The sequence below is a fragment of the Topomyia yanbarensis genome, chromosome 3, assembly GCF_030247195.1.
Source record: "Topomyia yanbarensis strain Yona2022 chromosome 3, ASM3024719v1, whole genome shotgun sequence".
Taxonomy (NCBI): Eukaryota; Metazoa; Arthropoda; class Insecta; order Diptera; family Culicidae; genus Topomyia; species Topomyia yanbarensis.
Window position 1 is genome coordinate 427320767 of NC_080672.1, and position 23481 is coordinate 427344247.

The following is a 23481-nucleotide window of genomic DNA, read 5'->3' on the forward strand; positions in this document are numbered from 1 at the left end:
CTTTAGATCTCCCGACACTTTTCCTTTTTCTTTCCTTGTTTTATCAATGTCCTGAACCGCATTGTATGCTTCGTCAATTTTTTCACCATTTATTGTTGGAATCTTATCTCTAATTCTTCGTCCAAACAGTAGTTTTGCTGGTTCCACGTTCGTAATTGAATGGGGAGTAGAACGATAAGTAAGAAGAAAGTTTTGTAGATCTGTTTTCCAATCCCTTCCCATTACAGCACTAATCTTCACCGTTTTCAACAATGTTTTATTGACTCTTTCTACTAGTCCATTCTGGAACGGTGCGTGTGGTACCGAATAGTTAATGTTAATTCCACTATTGCTACAAAACTTCTTGAATTCCGTTGAGTGAAATGGCGGCCTATTGTCACAAACTATTTCTTCGGGAAATCCGAATCTCGCAAAAATAATTCTTAGTTTGAAAATGGTGGCACAGGCCGTCATTGATAGCATGATCTCTATTTCAGGATACCTCGAAAAATAGTCAACAATAACTAGTAGATGTGTGTCATTTCCAACTTCAGTTAAGTCAAGAGCAACTTTTTTCCATGGGCCTGTTGGTATTGGTGATCGTATCATTGGTTCTGTCGAGTAATCAGAAACTATTAAACATCCTTGACATGCATTTACAAATTCCTCAATCATGCAGTCAATTCTGCTCCACCAAACTTTCTCCCTTAAGCGTTTCTTCATTGCAACAATTCCTAGATGGAATTCATGAGCCAACTCTAAAACACGTTTCTGCAAAGGTCTTGGTATAATGATCTTTTTATTTTTTTAAATAATTTTTCCGTCTGTTGATAAATCTTTTGCGATCATTCTATATCGATACAGTACTTTGGGCCATGTTTTCGTTGGATATGATAACCATCTTATGAGCTCGGTTAATTCGACATCGTCTTTGATAGCATTTATTATTTCTGCATGTGTGAAAGCCACCGGGCAAACGTCGGAAGCAATTAAAAGAATTATCCTTTCCGCTTCCTCGTCAAAACTTTCAACAAAGCTTCTATCTTCCTGACACAATCTTGAAAATGGGTCAGCGATATTGGCTTTTTCTGGGTGGTACTTTGAAATTGAAAAACATCAGCCTCAATACCCATCTCTCTATTCTGGCACTTGGTTTTGCTCTTTCTCCAAAAATGGTAACTAGCGGTTTGTGGTCCGTAATGAGTCAAAACAAATTTCCATGAAGATAAAAATAGTATTTCTCGGCCGTCCAAACTAAAGCAAGAGCTTCACGTTCGCTCTGAGCATACCGTCTTTCAACATCAGAAAGCGTTTTGGACGCATAACTTACAACACGAAAAAATCCAGTGGTGTCTTTCTGGAACAAAACAGCTTCTAATCCCACAGGGCGGGCGTCGGCCATGGCAAAAGTTTCCAAACGTGAATCATAATACGAAAGAGTTTCATTCTTCGCAAGTATCGATTTTAATCTTTCAATTGCTTCATGATAATTAGCTGCCCATGTGAATGAGATATCTTTCTTTGTTAGTGTGTTTAAAGGTTTTGCAATAGTAGATAAGTTGGGAATATAACGATTTACAAAAGTTATTAGTACCAGAAAACTTCGTACTTCTTCGGCTGTTCTAGGTTGCCGAAATTTTTAGATGGCTTCTAACTTAGTACTTGAAACTCTAACTCCTTCTTCATATAGGTGATATCCAATAAATTCTAATTCTTTAACACATTCTACAGTTTCTTTAAAATTACGTTTCTCTCGCGTAAACGGTTCTTGACAATTTCTGTTCTTGTTTTCAATGAACGCTCGTCAGGTGCGTGAATTAGGATGTCGTCAATGAAAATAATAATCCACGGAAGATCGCCTAATATGGTTTCCATGCATTTTTGAAACAGTTCTGGCGCTGCCGGTAACCCGAAAACTAAACGCTTGTATCGCATAAGCCCAAGCGGAGAGATAAACGTCGTGATATATCGACAATCTTCTCGCAACAAAAGTTGATGGAACGCTTGTTTGATATCGAACCTCATGAAAAATTTACTGCCTGTTAATCGACAAGACATTTGTTCCATTGCCGGTAAAGGATGAACTTCTCGTATGACAGCCTTGTTTGCTTCTCGTTAATCGATTATTGTTCTTACCTTTGATTTAATATTTAAAATTATTAATTATTTTACAGCATTATAAAATAGTTATAACCTCATCCGCAGTTTTCCGCTTTACGAACATAGGTGAAACCCACTCGGACGCTTCATTCACTCGTTCAATTATATCCAGGCTTTCTAATTCCTTCAATTTGAGTAGAGTGAGTTCTTCTAATGGTATAGTTATTCGCCAAATAGATTGTTTTACAGGTGGAAACGATTTGTTTATTCTAATCGATGCGTACAGATCCAATATTAACTATTATTCATTATGTAAAATAGATAAAATTGAATTACTGCCCTTTACCTTTAATAGCAGGGAACGGTGTCTGGGAAACTACATGTAGAAACTTCACGATGCCTAGAGCTTTTGCCAGATAGTAGTGAACATTTCCCATCTTGAATAGCGAACAATGTTGTATCACAACTTCTGTTTCCAAGCTTGATCTCTGCATCGATTTCTCCAAGCACTATCAACGGTTTGTTACTTCCATAAACCCGAAAAATCTTGTTACTGCCCTTCCTAACATCAAACCCTGTCAATCCAACGCGTTTTATCATTTTCCAATCAGCCAAACTGAATATATCTTCATCTGCGCCTGTATCCACGATAAACTTTACCGAAACTCCACCAACATCAACCTCAATTGATCGTTTTCCCTCTAGATGGAACAGATCGTGAATTTCGACCTTTTCGGTAACATCGTCAATTTCTCAAATAAACTTCTGTTTCCTGGTTTGTTGATGGTTTTGATTCTGATAACTGTATGGTTTAACTCCTGGTACGTTCTTACGAGCCATCTTATGGAAACTTTTCCGTCCGATCGGTCTTATAGCATCTCGCGAAATGACCGAGCTTTCCACATAACCGGCAAACCTCAGAACGTGCTGGACATTTTGGATCATTCCCCAAATGGTTTCCGGAACATCTATTACACTTAACCTTCTTTTCATTGATTTGACATATATCTGCCGAATTAGATGCTAGTTTGTTTCGAAGCTCTTGAACCTGTTACATCAGTGTCAATCATCAATTAATAAATATAAACTATAACATATGAATCACATCTATATACGAATCTAATAACGAACTCATGTGTACTGGTCGTACACCTTCATCATATCGTCCAAAGGCCTATCGCATTCGAGATACTTGGCACGAAGTTTATCATCTGATTCTGTAGTGAACACTATTTTATCCATAATCATATGATCCAATTGATCACCAAAATCTCAGTTAACAGCTTGTGATCGAAGACGCACAACAAAATGGTCCTGAGAATTAAATTTAATTTGACGAAATCTAAACCTCTCATAGCGTATGGACATTTTTGGCGAGAAATAATCATCCAAAACTTCCATTGCCGCACGAAAAGGATTATCTAGCACATGAGATTCCTCAAAATTTGCGGTTTGTTCGATTTTCCTAACATCTGGTCCACCGAAACACATGAGAGCTTTATACTTTTCATCGTGATTTTCAACTGACTTGAGGGCTAAATATGCCATAAATTGGTCTTTCCATGCTTCCCACCTAGAACTTGTTTGACCATCGCCATTTTCCAATAAGGTAAGCGAACGAACACATGGTTCTAAATTCGGATTTACAACATGGAATAAATTGCTCTGAATTTCTAATATTTTATCATGATATGCACTCTACTTACACGGGACATCCTGTCAGTGTTTTTTTCGCAACTTGTAATGAAACTGGACTGTGAGAAAATTTTTGAGATCTTCGCGTATTCTTCGAGCTTCCACTCTTCGCCAATTTAATAGCCCAGATTAAAGACGTCAGTCACTACTGAAAGAACGGCTGTGAATGATCAGTTTATTCACAATCTGTTTCTTAGCCTACTTTATATATCTGTATACACTACAGGGCATACCGTCCTCTTGTTGTGGGGCATATTACATTACATTACATATCATTATTTGCCCTGGGTGAAAGAAAAAAAATAGTATGAAGAGATGGCTTTTTGGTCACGGGTTTCATACGACAATATCTATATTTCGTCCAATACCAACGTTTCGAAGGTCTACGCCTTCATCTTCAGGGCAAAAGAACGGTAACAGTATTATCTTAGTCCAGTTATTTTGGACATTTTAACAGGCAACACAGAACGCAAAACTAAAACAGAAGAACTCCGCGCACATCCCAAGCAGACTGCTGGAAAAAATCTTGATGAATCTGTATCTTCTGACGATTTCATTTCTGATTCGAACATAAGAATCGATCAAACGGGCTAGAAACTTTAAATGATATTGCATTGTATTGTTTATTGGGGCTTTAACCTCTATTGGTCATTCGTCCCACAAAACTTTACATGGTAATATTTACCACACAGATTTTTTTACGAGATCGGTCTGGATTTGATTTTGGAATGACAAAAACTACCGAAAAATGGGAATTATAATTGTACCAATTTTCCATTGAAATTGTTATATTACCTATTTTAACTGACAACCGTTACACAGCGCGGTATTTACCGCACCCGCACCGCAAAAACTGCGGTGCGGTGAGACACTTTTTCCCGCGGATGCGGTGCGGGAAATGAGCATTTACCGCGCGGTATTACCGCAACCGCGCTTCAAAAAATAATTGATAAAGTATGCAGTCTGCATTAAAAAGTGAATTAAAACTATGACTTTTACCATTTGAGAAGGACGCAACTAGATTTATTTTCTGAACGAATGCTTAGCAATCTCATTATTAGGAACATCTCTCTCTCTCTCTTTCTCTCTCTCTCAGAACGTTCGATTTTTATTTATTACCCTACAATAGAGAAACATGATAAACATTTAATTGCTCTAATTTCCATAGACTTGACAATGATTTGAAAAGAAATCCGAATGTAATCTGTATTCGACCTATCGCTACTTGATTTTTTACATTTTGGTCATTCAAATATGATAAAACATACTGTTACTAAGAAATAAAATCTATAAGCTGTGTCCAATATAATTTGGCACCATTATTTTTACGACATATTTTGAAAACTATTTGTTTTATACTTCAAAGAAAAAATTTACAAACGAACCTTTTCAAATACATAAAACGCAAAATCCAATCATTGAAAAACAATTGAATTTTTCTGTCAAATCCAATTATAAAATGCATCATTTCTCCTGATTCCTCTTGGTAATCGTGGAATTATGAATCCTTTTCAATGGCATTTTCTCGACAGTGAATTTTGATTAATTTGAAGAACTTAGAAATGAACTAATGATACTACGACTTAAAAACAATCCAAAGAATGTAATTATCATCATCAAACCAAACGAATTTGGAGGAATTTTTTTCGCGTGCGTCCATCGTTCGTCCAACTGGGAATATTTTCTACCAAATTAACGAATAATTTTTTTCAGTTAGGAGTATTTTGTAACTTTTTGAAAGTAAAGCTTTCGAAGTTAGTGTAGGGCATTGCGATTTTTGTTGTGTTTCTCAAAGTCTGCCTCAAGGTCTCCTGACAAATGTCAAAGTTATCCCAGATGCCAAATTTTGCATGGTTTGGACAGTTTTTGCCTTAATTGAAAATTTATCTCGAAACTTTAACGTGGGGGTTAGGTATTTTTACATAGAATCTGTATACAAAGTTTGAAAGAAATCGGTTAAGTAGTTTTTGAATGGAAGGTAACACCGCAAATCATATTTTTCCAGATATGTTCTACAAAAAGCTTCGTCATCGAGTCGTTTGTCGATATTTTTGCATGGAAAAATTACAGCATGTTATTGAAATGATACCGCGCGATGCGGTGCGGTAAATGCAATGCGGTTGCGGTAAGCGGTGCGGCTTTATTATTTTTTTGCGGTTGCGGTGCGGACTATCCATTTACCGCCCACATCCGCACCGCGACGAACCCTACTTGACAGTACCGTTCAAACACACACGGAACAAGAATTACACGTTAAGAATCCATCAAGAACATATTAGTATGTTCCCATACTAATACAGTATAAAGGAGGCATACCTTTCACGAAAGATGCTGAGAATAATGCATCACAACCGCTTATTACTTCATCCACTGCTATCTAATCCAAAACACATCCTTGCATGCATCATCTGATATATACAAATGTTTGCCAAATTTGTGGCTGCCTGTCAGGTTAACATTACAACTGCAGAAACTGCATCCAACACCCCCAAATAAATAGCCCCATCGGTAAGGCAGCTATTACAAATGACGGCAGGGTTACACTCATGGTCCGTAAATGCATGGAACAAGGAAGGACAACAAATTAAACGATGATGATATGGACGTTAATGATAAAAATTGAAAAGTGAATGATCCTCCAAAATGCAGTCGGTGCAGCAATCAAATGGTCTGGATTTTGGACTGAATGTTCATTTCAAAACCCTAAATCATCAACTGAAAATCTAAAACTTCGGTAATATTTTAGACATTATTACTCTTTTCGAGGACTTAACAGGTTTTCAAGACGAATGTTTCGGGTTTGTTGAATATTTTGGTTTTAAGTTAGTGGTTGAATGACTGTTGCACTATTGCTTTTAAAATGTTAGTAGTGTGTTCAGTATTTTCGCTGGGATTTATGAGGAGAGAGAAATATCTTCAATTTCACACATCAGAGAAGAAAATTTTCTATGGATGTTTGAAAGCTGTTGTATGTTCCTTCTTCGAGGAGATTGGAGTAATACTTATAGGATAGCATTGGTTTCTTAATTAAAGGAAAACCTTACCATTTAATTACATAAATATAATGTACAAAAGGAATTATTTATATGTTGCACTAAAGATATATGAAAATAGGGTTGTCTATCTAGCGTTATAGTTAAACGTGAAAATAAAAAAATGAATGAAAGTAGGAATGTTTACTTCAAAATACCATACCTCAGTGGTTTTTTGACTGATTCTAATTATTTTTACAATACTTAACAGGTAGACGTTCTATTAACAACTTTTCTTAAGAAGAATATGAAATAGAGTTGTCTTCCTCAAACAATACACAACATTAATTATTCTCAACTATATGTATTATCATTATATAGTGAATATTTTTATATTCAAAACGATGACCTATGAATTTCTGTTTGATCCAAGCAACACTTCCGACTGTCAGCTGTCATGGGCTGAAGTTGCTTTTTTACAAACCGTGAATTTCCAAATTAGTTCAACAAACGATGAATCTATCCTAATTTCTCGGCAGCCGGATGCCTAGAGGAATGAATATATTTTTATATATATATATATATATATATATATATATATATATATATATATATATATATATATATATATATATATATATATATATATATATATATATATATATATATATATATATATATATATATATATATATATATATATATATATATATATATATATATATATATATATATATATATATATATATATATATATATATATATATATATATTATTTTCTATTTGATTATATTGTTTTGTTTGCATTACATTTCTAATTTAGTATATTGGGTGTTCAGCTACAAGTGGTGACTTTTCATCCCTATTGTTTAAATTATTCAGTTAATTATTATTAAGTTATAATATGCTTTCGCAGTTAAGTATTTTTTTTCAGTAGGATGTTTTAAACCTACTTGTCTTGTGAATAAGGAGCTAAACAAATCTTATAAACTAACTTACACACTATAAAGAGAGCTAATCGTTGCAATTGAAAATTGCCACGATTTTTGTCGGAAGTTGCTTATAATACTGTTCGTCATAATTTCTAATGTTTCTATGTTTGCGAGTCTGTGCAACTCATTTGTGATAAACCAGGGAGGACGCTTCAAAATCATTTTCAGAATTTTATTCTGAATCCTTTGAAGCGTTTTCTTCCTAGTAGCACAACAACTTGCCCAGATTGGAACTGCATATAGCATTGCCGGTCTAAATATTTGTTTGTAAATTAATAGTTTGTTCTTTAGGCAGAGCCTAGAATTCCTATTTATAAGAGGGTATAAACATTTTATATATTTGTTGCGTTTTCTTTCGATTCCTTCAATGTGATCCTTAAAAGTGAGTTTTTCATCGTAAATCAAAACCAAGTATTTAACTTGATCTGACCACGTTAAATTCAAACCATGAATTTTAATAATATGGTTATTGTTTGGTTTAAGAGAAGAAGCTCTTGGCTTATGCGGAAACACAATCAATTGTGTTTTTGCCGCATTAGTGGAAATTTTCCATTTTTTCAGGTAATCATTGAAAATATTCAAGCTTCGTTGCAGTCGACTGCAGATAATACGAAGACCCACATTTTGGCAACTAAACCTTTGTGCCAAACACTGTCGAAAGCTTTTTCGATGTCTAGAAGAGCTACTCCAGTGGAAGAGCCCTCTGAGATATTTGCCTTTATCATGTTAGTTACTCTCACAAGTTGATGAGTAGTTGAATGTCCAATACGAAATCCAAACTGCTCAGGAAGAAAAATAGAATTCTCATTGATATGTGACATCATTCTAGTTAGGATGATTTTTTCAAATAATTTACTAATAGAAGAGAGTAAGCTAATTGGTCGATAGCTAGATGCTTCTGCTGGGTTTTTATCTGGCTTCAAAATAGGAATAATCTTGGCATTTTTCCATCTTTCAGGGAAGTATGCTAATTCAAAACATTTGTTGAATATTTTGACCAAGTATCTCATGGTGATTTCAGGAAGGTTTTTAAGAAGAAAGTTGAAAATTCCATCATAACCTGGAGCTTTCATATTTTTTAACTTTTTCATGATGGATTTGATCTCATCATAGTTTGTTTCAACAATATCGTCTAGAAACAATATTTGATTTGAAACGTTTTCATATTTTTGTAAGACTTCGGTTTCAATAGGACTAACAACGTTGAGATTAAAATTATGGACGCTTTCAAACTGCTGAGCAAGTTTTTGAGCTTTTTCTTCGTTTGTAATAAGTATGTGGTCACCTTCCTTCAAGGCTGGAATTGGTTTCTGAGGTTTCTTAAGAACCTTAGAAAAATCCCAGAAAGGTTTAAAATTTGGCTTGATTTGTTCAACCTCTTTCGCGAAATTTTCATTTCTTAAGAGTGTGAATCTATGCTTAATTTCTTTTTGTAGATCCTGATAGATACATTTCATAGCAGGATCACGAGAACGTTGATATTGACGTCTTCGAACATTCTTCAAGCGAATCAGAAGTTGAAGATCGTCGTCAATAGTAGGAGCATTAATTTTTTTCTGTGTTGTTGGTACTGATAAATTTCTAGCATCAACTATAGATTTACTTCAATTTTGTAATGCCGTATCAATGTCAGTTTAATTTTGTAAATCAAGGTCATGATTAAAATTATTCTCAATATAAGTTTTGTACCTTTCCCAATTCGCTTTGTGATAATTGAACTCTGAGCTAATGGGATTGGAAACAGCTTCTTGAGAAAGTGAAAAAGTTACTGGAAGATGATCGGAATCAAAGTCAGCATGTGTAATCAATTCGCTACAACGGTGACTTTGATCTGTCAAAACCAAATCAATTGTTGATGGATTCCTTACAGACGAATAGCATGTAGGACCATTCGGGAACAAAATTGAATAGTAACCAGCAGAGCAATCATTAAAAAGTAGTTTACCGTCGGAATTGCTTTGAGCATTATTCCAGGCTCGGTGTTTGGCGTTAAAATCACCGATTATGAAGAATTTCGATCGATTTCATGTATGTTTTCGTAAGTCTCCTTTCAAGAAATTAATTTGCTCGCCAGTGCACTGAAAAGGCAAATAGGCTGCAGCAATAAAAATGATACCAAGATCAGTTTCAACTTCGATACCCAAACTCTCGATCACCTTGGTGTCAAGAGACGGCGTAACGGAATTTGTGATTCCTCCGCCGAATCCAACAATTCGATCAAATCGATGAATAACAAAATTAGAGTTACTCTTCAATTTAATATTTGGTTTTAAAAAAGTTTCGGCCACAACGGCTATATGCACATTATTTATCCTCAATAAGTTGAAAAATTAGACTTCGCACATTTTTAATGAACGATAATTCCAATTTAATAAATTTAAATGATTATTTATAGTCATTGTTAAACTTTAATTTCATTACCATTTTGTTAGCAAATTCCCATTCCGCTTGAAAAGCTTCAAACATGGAGGTAGAATTTAACATGGCAATCATCATAGGTAACATAGAGTCTTGCAGGTATTTTAATTTTTCTTCCGTTACGCTACCTAGATCCATTGGACTAAAGGAAGCGTTGGGTGCAAACGAGATTGAGGGCGTGGTAGTTGTAGCCGTTATTTTGGCATTGCTACCTGCCACTGAAGCATAAGATGACACATCATTGTAGGATGGTGTGACGGAGGTAGAAGAAGTTGTTAACTTATTTGGAATCGGATTAACACGTTTGGGCGTGTTTTCTTGAAGTGGATCTGAAGAAGTAGGTACATTTTTTATTTGTTGTTTTTGTTGTCTAGAACGAGAATTTATAATTTTTTCGTGTGCGATTTATCACCACAGCTCATACATTTGGAATCCAAATGACAATTTTTTTGTGCCGTGACCAAAGCCTTGGCATCTACGACTCTGGGTCAGATTTTGAATTCTGCCCCCATGTCGTCTATAATGTTCCCACTTCACACGCACGTTGAACATAAAACGTGCTTTTTCAAATACTTTCAAATTATTAACCTCATTACGGTTAAAATGAATTAAATAAAGCGCCTGGATAATTCCAGAGCGTACTGGCGTGAATAACTTGTGAAGGAGAAAAGCCAAGTAAATTTTTCAACCTCAAGGTCAAAGTTGGATATTTCATCCAAACTTTGACCTTGTGGTAGCCCTTTCAAGACAGCCTTGAATGATCTATCTGTCTTGAAATCATATGAATAAAATTTATATAACTTCTCCGTAAGATACTGGAGTAGTCGTGTGTGGCCAATCAATTCCTCCGCTGTAACTCGACATTCTCCTCTTCGGCCAATCTGAAAAAGAAACTTTTACGTCCGGAAGGAACGTCGAAAGCTCAGTTCGAAAGGCTTTGAAGTCTGAGATCATCACTGTTATAGGTGGAGGTGATTGCGTTTTCTTCTCATTGGCATTATGCGCAATGCGAGGATATTTAGAAATTTCATCAGCTTCACATTTGGATAACACATCGAATGAGTTGCTGCAGTCAATTGAATTTTCGGGTGGAGAAGATACCCTTTTCCGTTTAGCTTTATTTTTTGGCACACGGCCTTTCTGAGAGGACCCAGGCATGTTGGAAGAATTCAATATTTCTTAGGCTGAATTGTTCTTGAAAAATGTTTTAGTCTTGAAAAAGACTGATTGAGTAGAAAAAGTAAGTAGTCTTGAAAAAGACTAATTGTCGAAAAAATATAGGTAGTCTTGAGAAAGACTGTTGCTGTTGAAACACTCTAGGTAAACCAGGAGCTATCAAGATTTGTGGCTGGTTCGAACGAAGGTTCAAGCCGGTATGAGGAATGAATACATGATAACACTTCTGAGAGTTGCATAGATCGTATCACTTATCACGGTGAATCTCGATTTGAGTAATTCTTTACCCCATTCTATAAGCACAAACTCCTTTACGTGACAAACAGGGAAATGCAGAGGTTTGCACGGTCTCCATAACAAAGTTTGTTACACTAACATTCTTTTCCTTCACAGATGACTGTGCGTACGTGGCCGGCGCCATTATTGTCATTTCAAAGTATAGAACTCTCGAAACGTACCCATTGAGACCCCAGACTCCATTCGTTGATTCTCTGTGCTATTTCTCTTGTTCTGGTCAATCGCGGAGTAGCAACTACGAATCGAACAGTTACTATGGTCATGCTCATGCTCATACTCAACAAAATAATTTTCACTTTCTTCTTGCTCGTTTAACGTTAATTCCACTACACATTTTTAAATAATTTTGGTACGTTTAACAAAATTTGGACATGAAAAAGACTAATAATAGACTTTCAATTTTTCACTCTTCAAAAACCTTTTTACCATCGTTTTAATGTAAAAAATTCTTTCATTTTATTGAAATTATTATTTTTGTCCACTTTATGCCCCGCTGAATAATGGTAATAGTTTATTCATTTTCACTCAAGGATGGCCTAATTTACCCATTGGGGTTAATTCACCCATGGTTGAAAACCATTGCACAGTGGATCCACTCCATACAAACGCTGGACAAAACCTCAAAAGTAGTTTAAAATGTTTGAAAATATCATTTAAGGGTAATTTTGGTACTCTGAACTCGATTTTGATTAAATTAGGACGTTAAAATGAAAATTAGACAGCCTATGGTGGTTCTAAAAGTTTTTTTTAAATTTCGCAAAAGTGAATTTTATTAACTTCTCAAAACAGATACTTCGTAAGTGAACAGAAACATTTTGATTCCCTAGGGTAGTCCTTAGTAACGAATTAGCTAGGGTGGTTCCAATTTATCGAAATCTGGAGAATAAAAAATGATGAAATTTTATACATTTGTTTGTAGATCTTCAGTCCAATCTGAATACCATCGTAGAAAAAATCATTCCTTCATAGCTCTTTAAGAGATAATCCTCATGTACTAATTTATGAACGTATGCGTTTAGAAAAGTTATAAAAGATAGCATATCTAAAGGTGTTTGATAGAATTAATTGGTTTATTTATTTACAATTATCGCCAAAGCTATTAAAAGATGACAGGTTTATTTAATTTTGATGGAGATCTCAAATAATACCCAACTATGCTCTATTCACAGTTGCTCATACGATGTATACTGCAGCTAAGCCGCTCAATACTTTTCCAGTGATTTTCAATTCCAATGATGATATGAATATCTCTCCTTGTGGGTACTGACTTGGTTTTTCGTACGAAAATATCCTGAGCATACTTTACACAGTGTGTGTATGCTTTGAAATAGAGGCGTGAGCGTTTTTGAATGAAGCTCTCAATTTGGAAGTGATTGTGATATCCAATAGGGAGTTTGCACTTGAAAATCAATGTTGCATTACTGTCAATAACTAAAAATCGGGTAAAAAGAACACTTCCCACATTTACGTGTTTACCTTACATCGGCCCCCAGTAAAGATAACGACCAATACCTACCAAAGAGATAGGATTCATGGAAAGATATAATAATAGTTGCAGTTAGTTTGCCTCGTTGGCTTCTATTTATTTGAATTTTTCTATGCTGCAGATAATAGTGAAAATGTAGAAACACGAGTCATAGTTGCAAGACGGTTAAGGCATACTTATATTTGTATCAAGAAAATCGCCCCAAACCCTGAATTTACAAGCAGCGTTCAGAAAAAGAAATCCACCGGTGAATAATAATGCAAAACTTCATGAAATTAAAAAATACCATGCGTCTCCACGAAAAAACTAATTTTACAAATGTTCAAATATCAACATTTGGCGCAAAACGGCGGCACTATGATTTTTGAAAACTTGATAAAATTCTACGTCAGTTGTACTAGATGAGATCCTTCAACACGCTTTTACCGGTAAAGAGATGATTTTATTGGTATCTTTTTAAATACTCATTATTTCTCAAATCGAAATACACCATTGAATTCCTGTGATGATTTTCTATTAGAAACGCCTATACGTGTTGTTAAATTATCATTGTAGTACCTATTAAAGCGAGATGAATTAGAATGAACAAAAACTTTTTGTCTGAACCTTGTACGGTTCAAAAAATGTAGCACTTATATTTTTCAATCGATTGACTCAAAAATTTGGCGAATACAGCTTTAGGTAATGTATATTCAGGAAAAAATATAAAAGATATGAAAATCGACAATGTTTTCTGTTATCATTATTGCCTGAGCAGCAACCAAAAACGTGACAACCGCCTGTGGTTCAGGGCATGATGTTAAAATCTGTGCTTCTAGGAATGACGTCATCATCGACTGTTTGAGGAACAGATTTGGTCGGTCAAGCTAACTAGCCTGGATGTGGAGGTGCGCTACGCAGTACCTTTCAACAGGCAACTGAGTTTGTCCGATCAAACACTATGCTTTCCCGTGTGCTGTGTTCGTTTCAAGCTCACATTTTATGCGCAATCTCGACCCCAGTAATTCCATTAATTCGTAATAAACGCATGTACAAAACCGTTTGTACAACCGAGTTCAATGGGCGAACAAGGTTAACAATCGTGGTACTAGTTGTCTCTTTCGCTCCACTCATCATCACTAGCGTTGACTCATTTTGCTTGGTGTGTATCGTCCATTCGTGTACGGATACGATGTACTCACACATCAGTTTGATTCAAACATTGTACAACTGAACACCGTTCGCCTGGGTTGACTGTTTTATTTTTCCGTTACTGTGTCAAAAAATTGCAATCTGTGCTTTCGTTGCGCAAAGACTAACATTTTCTTACCAGCAAATTTACGCGAATCGATGGGAAGCGCAACGAAGTTTTATTATGTATACGTTCGTTTGGTTTCACGTGATTCATTTCCGCTCAGTCTATCTAACTTTTATTCCACTAATACATACTACAAAGCCTATTTATGAATGAATACACTACCACTCAAAAACCTTTGCTAAAAGCGTCCATATATAAAATTATTTTCGGTCATGTATATTATTAATTGCTTCGATATATGATTAAAACCACTGTATACATTTATGTGTCCTTTAGCAAAGATACAATAATAGCAAAAGAAAACTAGAAAGCTTATTCTATATACGAAATGTGACTATATTGTCTAAAACTTGATTTTTCTTCACCGGTTCTGGGTTTTTACTGCACACAATCGGAAAGTTTTAACAATTTTTCAAGATTGAGGTTTTCCCATACAGATTTAAAACAGTTCCAGTTCGCGATCTTCGCCAAAAAGTTTAATTGGATTCGATCACTTACCACCAACAAAATGATCAGATAAGCAAGAAGGTTTGGTTCAATATGTAACATTCGATGTTGAAGAATACAATACGAAGAAGCATATTTTATTTATTATTAATCCAAATGTATTAAGAAATAATATATTTCACATTAAGTAGCGTAGTCCTACGTCTACAGTTCATGCAACCCTATATATGGCTGTTCCCTGTAGTTTTATACGAGATTTCCAGGGCGGATTCTGCCCATTAATCTGACCTTGTTAGGAGTAAAGCATCGTGTTTTGTACAACGAGGTCAGAGAGGAACTCAAAATAATATTAGAAGTATCTGTAAACAATTTCTCCATGTATTCTCCATAACAGATTTAACTTCTCCAATATGGTTTTCCGATGGTTGTATCACAGGTATGTACTGCAAGATCGTATAGTCGTATTTCCATTTTATCATCGTCCATATAGGCTGCGATCATGATTCGATCGTTGTCCAACCTAAACCCGGATTGAATTACAAAATGAATCCTTTGGTCTTGGCCTGTTTGTTGGACGTTTTCAATACCATGTGGCTGCTGCGATGGAACTAGATAGCTTCTGTAAGATCAAGCTCCATTTGTGCATCCGGTAAATGTTCGAACTTGTGAATACTACCGCCGGTTATTGCAAAAACCCACGATTATTATATTCGATCGAAACGTGACTTATTTTTTTCTGAGATGTTACCACAGCGAGAATAATAGTTTCCTTTGTTCTTAAGACAATGCACACTAGATTCAAGTGCGGATAGATGTAACAAGTAGATCAAGTATTAGGGTACTAAATAGTTTTGTAATGATGGAGTTTTGTTCATCATAAAACCGATCAAGGTACAAAAAAGTGCAGAATTTTAGCGAAATTAGACCATATTAACATGTGCCCCAAAAGGGTTGAAGTTGTTTAATGGAAAAGCATGCATTTTTCGTACGTTTTAGTTGAAAATTTATGCCATCAGAAATCCAAAATATGATTTTTTTATGATTTCATGTTGTAATTTGTTAATGATCGAGTCAGTCAACATTCTGACGCCACAGTTTACGAAGTCTTTTAAACGCATTTTCCAACTGTTCGTATTTGTTTCTTCGGAATATTTCCTAACAGCGGATTCGTTGCCATCACCCCAGCATTTTTTTCAAAAAAATCGTCCAACACGAGCCCCGCAGCATGGCAGAAAGAAACTGCTCGTAATTAGGTTTGTCCTTGCCTCGCGCTTGAACTTACATTCCTCTTCTGTCAACATTGACGTCGAGTGAAACGTGTACGATTCAAGGTACTTTCCAGACCGCATCAACATTTGTTTTCCATGAAGCACGACGCTCCTTACACCCTAGGTCTGGTCGGGCAAGTCTCATCCCCACGACACCCCAATTTACTCTGGCCCCCTACCATTTACTTCTCCTATCGTACACCGCAAAGATCCGTATCTCTGGGCGGGCGGGTAACGTCCAATCCTAATGACATGGAAATTTCACTCCGAGTTAAGTTATAACAAATGGTAATACAATCATGGTGGGTAATGATTATTATGATGGTGACTGTGCTACTTGTGTTTGTGTTTGGCTATTGTCTCCGACGAAGAATTTTCGGGTGTCTGGTGCAAAAAACAACATAGGGTACTCTAACGCTAGCTAGGAAATGAACTTTTTGTGGGCCTTCGAAAAACAGCAGCTAATTGAAGTGTTCGTTCACACCAGCACACTTAGCTAATCATCATGATTGCCCCTGTCCGAATGCCACCGTGGATCGTACGCGGGAGGATTTGCCGGAAGTGGGTGGTAAAATTAATGACAAATGGAGCTTCTACTCGCGTCACCTACCCACTCGTTCACTTTGGCCCGACGGTGACGATGACAGGACAGATCTTTTGTGCTCAGCGAAAATTTGCATTACAATTTCCATAACTCAATCTCGGTGACGAGCAGAGCAATGCTTAAAAGCTTCTGCTCTTCGGACAAAAAAAAAATAAACCAGTAATGGAAGTTACTTGGCAAATGACAAAACAGAATAATAAAAGTTAGCGTTTCAGCCACCTACTCGAACGGTCCTATCAGATACAAAACCGCAACGAGGACCGCGTCGAGATAATTTATGCCATTAGAAGTTGACAAGTCCTAGCTGTCACCCATTGCAGTTGGCTGTGACATTTATGTTGTACGTTCGTCACTTCGGTGTTGTATTTGTATATTACCACTCATTAATCTTGAGGTTGAACAGTATAAGTTTGACCCTTTGGATAATTTGCTCATCTTCTTTGCTTTTCTTCTTCTCCCGTTTCGCAGATTCCAACGAGGCCAAATCATCGCACCGAAACACCCTCAGTTTGTCACATCACCACGAGAGTCAATTCATCACCAAGAACAACAGTAGAGTAGTTAGTCAACGAGGGGGCCTCGCGGTGCTGCCCTGTAGTGTCACCATGTCAACACCAGCCACTGTAAGTAAGTATTTTGTTAGTAAGCGCGCCGGGGTAGTTATGATTTCAGTCAGCTTGTGTTTAGTTTGTGTTCTGTTTGTTTCTAACCGGCTCTAGGACTTGTAAGTGTAGCTGAGGGAAGCTGTCATTTGTTCAAGTGCTGTTGGCTGGCTAAGTGAGAGTTTTTACGAATCTTGTGTAGACACTTGTGATTAGTTTAAGCACTTTTCTGCCAATTCAACATAGAGAAGCGATGGTAGATTAGGGACTTACGTGAATGCATAGCTAATGTTTTCAGTACTTTTATGTGGCGAGTTTTCTACATAAAATATAGCTAATTCTATAAGCATCTATTTTGATGTCTTCAAGAATCACAATGGCCGTTGTTAAGCTCAAAACATTATTTCGAAAACGATAAAAAGCTAGAATGAACAATTTTTATGTAATTGAGGTAATTTACTTCTAAGCTCTAGTTCTATTTAAAATCCTAGACATCTAGTGACGAAGAGTATCATGGAAAAAATACACATTTTCATCACTCATACAAATATTTAAACGGTCAGATCAATTGAGAAGAGTTGAGTTTGATGGTAATTTAAAATTATACAACAAATCATCGATATCAGCCCACTGCGCCCGTACGAAACAGTGCGTTGAGTATTTTTACGGTGTTATTTTAATTTTAAGCGAGTGATAGTGAAGGTTTGGTGCAAACAGCAATCACGCGCTATCACGCGGTGGACTCCATACAGAAGCTGGACAAAACCTCAAAAGTAATTTAATATGACTATCATCTTAGAGTAATTTTTGATGCGCTGAACTCTATTTTGAATAAATTTACACGCTTATTTGAAAATTAGACAACCTAGGATGGTACCAATTTTTTTTTTAATTGCGTTGCGAAGCACGGTGCTATTAGTAGATTAGGGACCATTCAAAAATTACGTAACACTTTGGGGGGGGGGCGGTTGGAACAACAAATTGTGACATATTGTGACATATGGGAGAGGTGGAGTAAGCTGAAACGCTAGGTAACATGTTTTTACTGAAGAATATTTTTTTTTATGATTTTGTTACATAATAGGGGATGGGGGGATAGTGAAATTCGTGACAATTTGTAACATAGGGGGTGACCAATTTTGGGAAATTTTTGCGTTACGTAATTTATGAATGGTCCTTTATATACACACGATTATCATGTTGCCTATAGATAGTCTAACTCATCTTGCTTATAAGATCAATGTTCGGGAATGAGCATTATATCTTTCGAAATTCGCAACAAGCAGGCAATGCGACCGCGAAATAAATATATTTTTATGCGGTGGGTTGGCCAGTCTTCGAGTACGTAAATATTCTAGGCAAGAATATATTTAGTTCTTGTGTTTCAACTCTGAATAACCAAGGTCACCAAGAGTGATTTACTTGTTCCCTAAACTACAGCAATTTGAACTCCAAACAGCCGGTCGTGGGAGTAGTATTAAAACTGTGAGCTAATCTGATATTTATAATCGATAACCGATAATCGGTACGATCTAAGTAAAGTAAAGTGCGAAATGATCGAGAATAAACATAAAGAACTAGTGTCAACCCGTCGCGCGTTGCTGCGACTTTCAACGAAATAGGAGTAAAACACAATTTGTTTCGAAGGGCCATCTGGCGGGCAGAAAATCCACAACTAATAGCACACAAACACGCTCCATAACAAATAACTACTATGTACAAATTTTTACGTTTGGGAGTTCATAAATAATATACATACAAACATTGGACACATTCCGCGGGCTTGTACACCAGAAGGAGGTTTTTGTTTTGCCTTATTTTGGTATCACAATATTTTTTTTACGATTCGGTAGTGTTTAAACTATTGAAAAGTTATGTAATCCAACTATTGACATTTCGACAAATAGTATAAAAATATACAGCAAAGTAAGTTGAATTTCACGGAAAATGGCTCCTAAATTATTGATTTCTAAGAAAAGTTCTATTTCGTGAAACTATGATTGAAATTATTATCTGTTCAAAATAATATGTTCGTTGTTGAGTGTAGAACAATAAAACTAGAAGGATTTTTTTTCTTGATTTGACCACTAATACTTTTTGAACTAATAGAAGTTTTGGTTGTTTCTGCGTTGTAACGTCACGAAAAATGCCCATTTTTTAATTTTATTAAAAAACTGAAATTTTGTTCAAATTTATATTCCGGATTCTCTTTGTGTTAAAAAATACTTTTCTAAAAAGCCTACAATTTCTTTTATTGGATGTGGGGAACTAAAGTTAGAACAGCATACACTTTGCGTTGTAACGTCACGTAGTTTAACATTTATCAGACGCTTGAATGATTTATCAGATATAGTGTCAAATTTTACTTCGTATGGTTTATTGAAACGCTTTCAAGTTGTTTCGTGAACAGGAAATTATACTAGCGTGATATTCATAAATTCAGAATGTATATCCTTAAGTGCTTAAGGTGTTATATACCATCGACACATTCTTTCGTGACGTTACAACGATTTGACCAACCTTCATTCTCTGTTACAACTTTTTCAAATGAACTATCCGAACTTTGTTTTCGGGTTAGTATTTAGCCATTAATAATAAGTGCGTTCCCTGAATATTTCTTCGCTTCCAGCAATCAACAATTCCACACTTCGCCATCATCGACGAGACACCCGATATAAGGTTATCCGCAACCTCCCGATCAGAATGAGATAACAAGATTATAACAAAACACAATCTTTGTAACATATTGTGTTATAAATTAGTTAGTAGTTAAAATAACAGAAAATAACAAGTAACAATGCGAGATATAGTTTTGAAAGATTTCTGTTATGTGTTTCTGATCGGGCTCCGTTGTAGTCGCACGTGCCGTCATTTAGTAACTAACATATACATCGTCAAAGCAGCTACATTATCGAAATGCCTGAGGTATTAAATCCAATATAGATGGATATCTATTCAAATTTACGGGAGGTTGTAAAGACATAATTGGGTCTACAGATACATATCTGGGTGACCGCACTAAATCGTCTCAATTGCTTAGAGTGGGATAAAAAGGCTTTGGCACATCTCAAATGAGCTCAAAAAAGATAGATGAGGGAGTGTTTATTGGTGTTTGCAGACATTTAAAATCCCGTCGAATTGACGATTGGATGTAACACATTGTTTCCTAACATCACGGCGATGTGACGTGTTCCTTATCTTTGAATCTTTGCAAGTATAATATATACAATATTTCAGTATACTTAGGGACGATTCATAAATTACGTAACGCTTTTACGGGAGTGGGGGGAGGGGGTACGACAAGTCTTGACATAGGGGGGGATATCGTTACGTAACATGTATTCAGCGAAGAAAAAAAAATCAATGAATTTGTTACGTAATAGAGGAGGGGGATGGAGACATTTGTGATAATTTGTTGCATGGGGGGAGTCAATTTTGGGCAATTTTTGCGTTACGTAATTTATGAATGGTCCCTTAGCACTGTCGATTGCCTGGCGCTTAAATTGTGCTCGCTTTATCAAATAAATCCACTTGATTAAACCCAACAATACAAATATCATACTATAAACTCGGATCGGGAAACTGATTCCTTACCAAATTAAATAAAGCAATACTGCCAGTTTACTTTTGTTTGTGAAATATGTGTTAAAAGCTGCTATTCTGGCTCCGTTAAACTACCAGATTGAACCCTGTCAAATAATTTAATGTGTCAAATGGCTCAAATCTATCAACAACATATATGAAAACACATTTCTTGGCTTGATCAATTATTTTTGCTACATTTAAAAATAATAAACTGTAGCGTGATTTTTCGACTAGCCCATATTGTAATTCGAATAAATTATCATTAAACGGTTAAATGTGATAAATATTTAAAATTTTACTCAAAACAATAGCACCAGCGCAACTTACAGAGTTGAAGGTTTTCGTGACGTTGCAACGCAATGAGATATCGCTTTTCTGAAAAAGGAGCGTTGTAACGTCACGAAAGTTAAAAGATGCTTAATAAGAAACAAAACAATAAAAAATATATTTAATGACACCTAGTTATTTGTATGCTATTTAGAAATACATCATAGAAGATTTGTTCTTGATAAAAAATCAGATATTTTGACTTTTATAGAAATACGTTGAAAGTTCTAATTTGTGACGCGTTGTAACGTCACGTTACATTATCGGTCATAAAACAATTCTCTTCCAGTATATTCAGTTTATGTTTATTGAATCCTTAGTGAAATTTTGTCTACTTTCCGAATCTGTAATAAGTTTTGATGTAGGCGTTCATTTGATAAAGTTATAACGTATTAATGGAATGAAGAATCGTCAAATCGTTGTAACGTCACGAAAGAATGTGTTTGACTTTTATATTTATAGATAGATAAACAGTGACATCTTAGAATGAATCGCTTGAATGAATGAAAACAACGTCTATATAGCTTTACTTCCAGTAAAATCAGATTTTGTAGATCGAATCTCATATGAATTTTGGCTACTTTTTAAATGTGTAACAAGATTTGATCGAGGAAAAATTAAAATTTTTTTTGACAGATTTATAAAATGAAGGCGCTTTAATGCGTTTATAGTAATCGAACCATTTCGTACCAAAAATAATTGGGCAATTGAACAGATTTCCAGAATTTGTAAATTAGTAGACACGTTGCAGTTCTATAGCTGATCAGCCCTTACTAGGTCCGAATTGGCCCAGTTCTCCTTATTGAAAAATGGACCATTGAAGAACAGAAATTGGAAAAATGAAAATTGTTAAATGATGAATTGAAAACTGAAAAATGAAGAAATGAAGCATTGGGTAATAAAAATCTAAAAAAGTACAAGTTGAAAAATAGATTATATAAAATGGAAATCTGAATAATGTTCAAAACTCAAAAATGGAAAACCGAAAATAGAAAAAATGGCAGATTGTCTATTTAAATTATCTTAGTTAATCTAAATTGCTTTGTAGTTCTGATAATTTAAGGTTCAGTAAAGTCCTTCCAAACATTTTCTTGCAGTTTTTAGCTAAAAATAATTGACACGTATTTTTTGTTTTGGCTAAATAGAATGTTTTGTCAAGTTATGAGCTTTCGAACGTTAAACTTAAAAAATGAGCAAAAATAATTGGTCCAACTTAGAAAAAATCGTATTTTTTATTACTATTGCGGAATACATAAATTGTATAACAAATAAAAATTCGTGAATTCTTCCCGTAATCTCGCTCAAAAACGCAACTTTTATTATATAATCTTTTTTCATTCATCGAATAGTTTCCGAGTTATCAGTGATTGAAATATCTTATATTTTATAATATTACATGATTCAAAAACTCATAATTTGAAAAAATGTCCTAATCAGCCAAGCCATTAAATACGTGTCAATTATTTTTAACTATTGGCTGAAAGAAAATGGAATTAAAGTTTTAGTTGAAAAGCTGACGTGTGTAAGGATATTTTTTCGGTTTTTATAGATTTTATTTCGTCACTAGTGGTTCTAGTAAATGTATTTTATAGAATATAACAAATTCCAACACTTTTATTCCATACCCGTACACCACGGGATCACAAGTCGGTTGCTGTTGATCACTAACTTTTCACACAACGGTCGCTGCCGGACGAAGCACTAATTAGTTACTAGCTAATTATTTTCGAGACTAAAGAATTTTGTTACTTAGTTGTGAAGAGTTTTTCCTGAGAGAGTCTCAACTAAACATTTTATTTCGCTCGCGAGAGTAAGAGCCCCCGGTGAATGAATCAATAATTCACTTATGACTCATACTCGGAAGTTGTTTTGCTGCTCGCGCAAAGTTGCGGAAACACACTTCAAAGAAGTTATGTGTTCATTATGAAAGATTTACTAAATTTGAAACCTGCATATAAAATCTAAAAACTCCATGGACTATTGAGCAGTCTTCAGGCAAAATAAAAAATCCGTGCGTTATGCAAACTTTGGTGAAGTTTGCATCAAAGGTGGGTAAAAAAACCAACCGGTGCTCACATGCACCGGTACGGTTCTCAAAATCACAACACGTGTAAACGAAACCAAAACCTCAACCGAGTCTCAGTTTCGAAAACACAACCGAGTCACTCAGCATCGTTTACAAATGCGCACAAGTTTCAACTCGTGTTGGTGTATTTTCAATAGCGGTTTCGGTTCA

General features: G+C 35.4%; 1 protein-coding gene across 2 annotated transcripts in view; it reads left to right on the top strand.

The window, feature by feature from the left end:
* The window catches only part of LOC131691900 (neural cell adhesion molecule 2-like), a 252986-nt gene that overhangs the window by 157963 nt on the left and 71542 nt on the right, over positions 1-23481 (top strand). For both annotated transcript variants that reach the window (XM_058978643.1, XM_058978644.1), the window contains one exon: positions 17200-17354. In XM_058978643.1, the coding sequence (XP_058834626.1) occupies positions 17200-17354 (155 nt within the window). The remainder of the gene's footprint in view (positions 1-17199; positions 17355-23481) is intronic.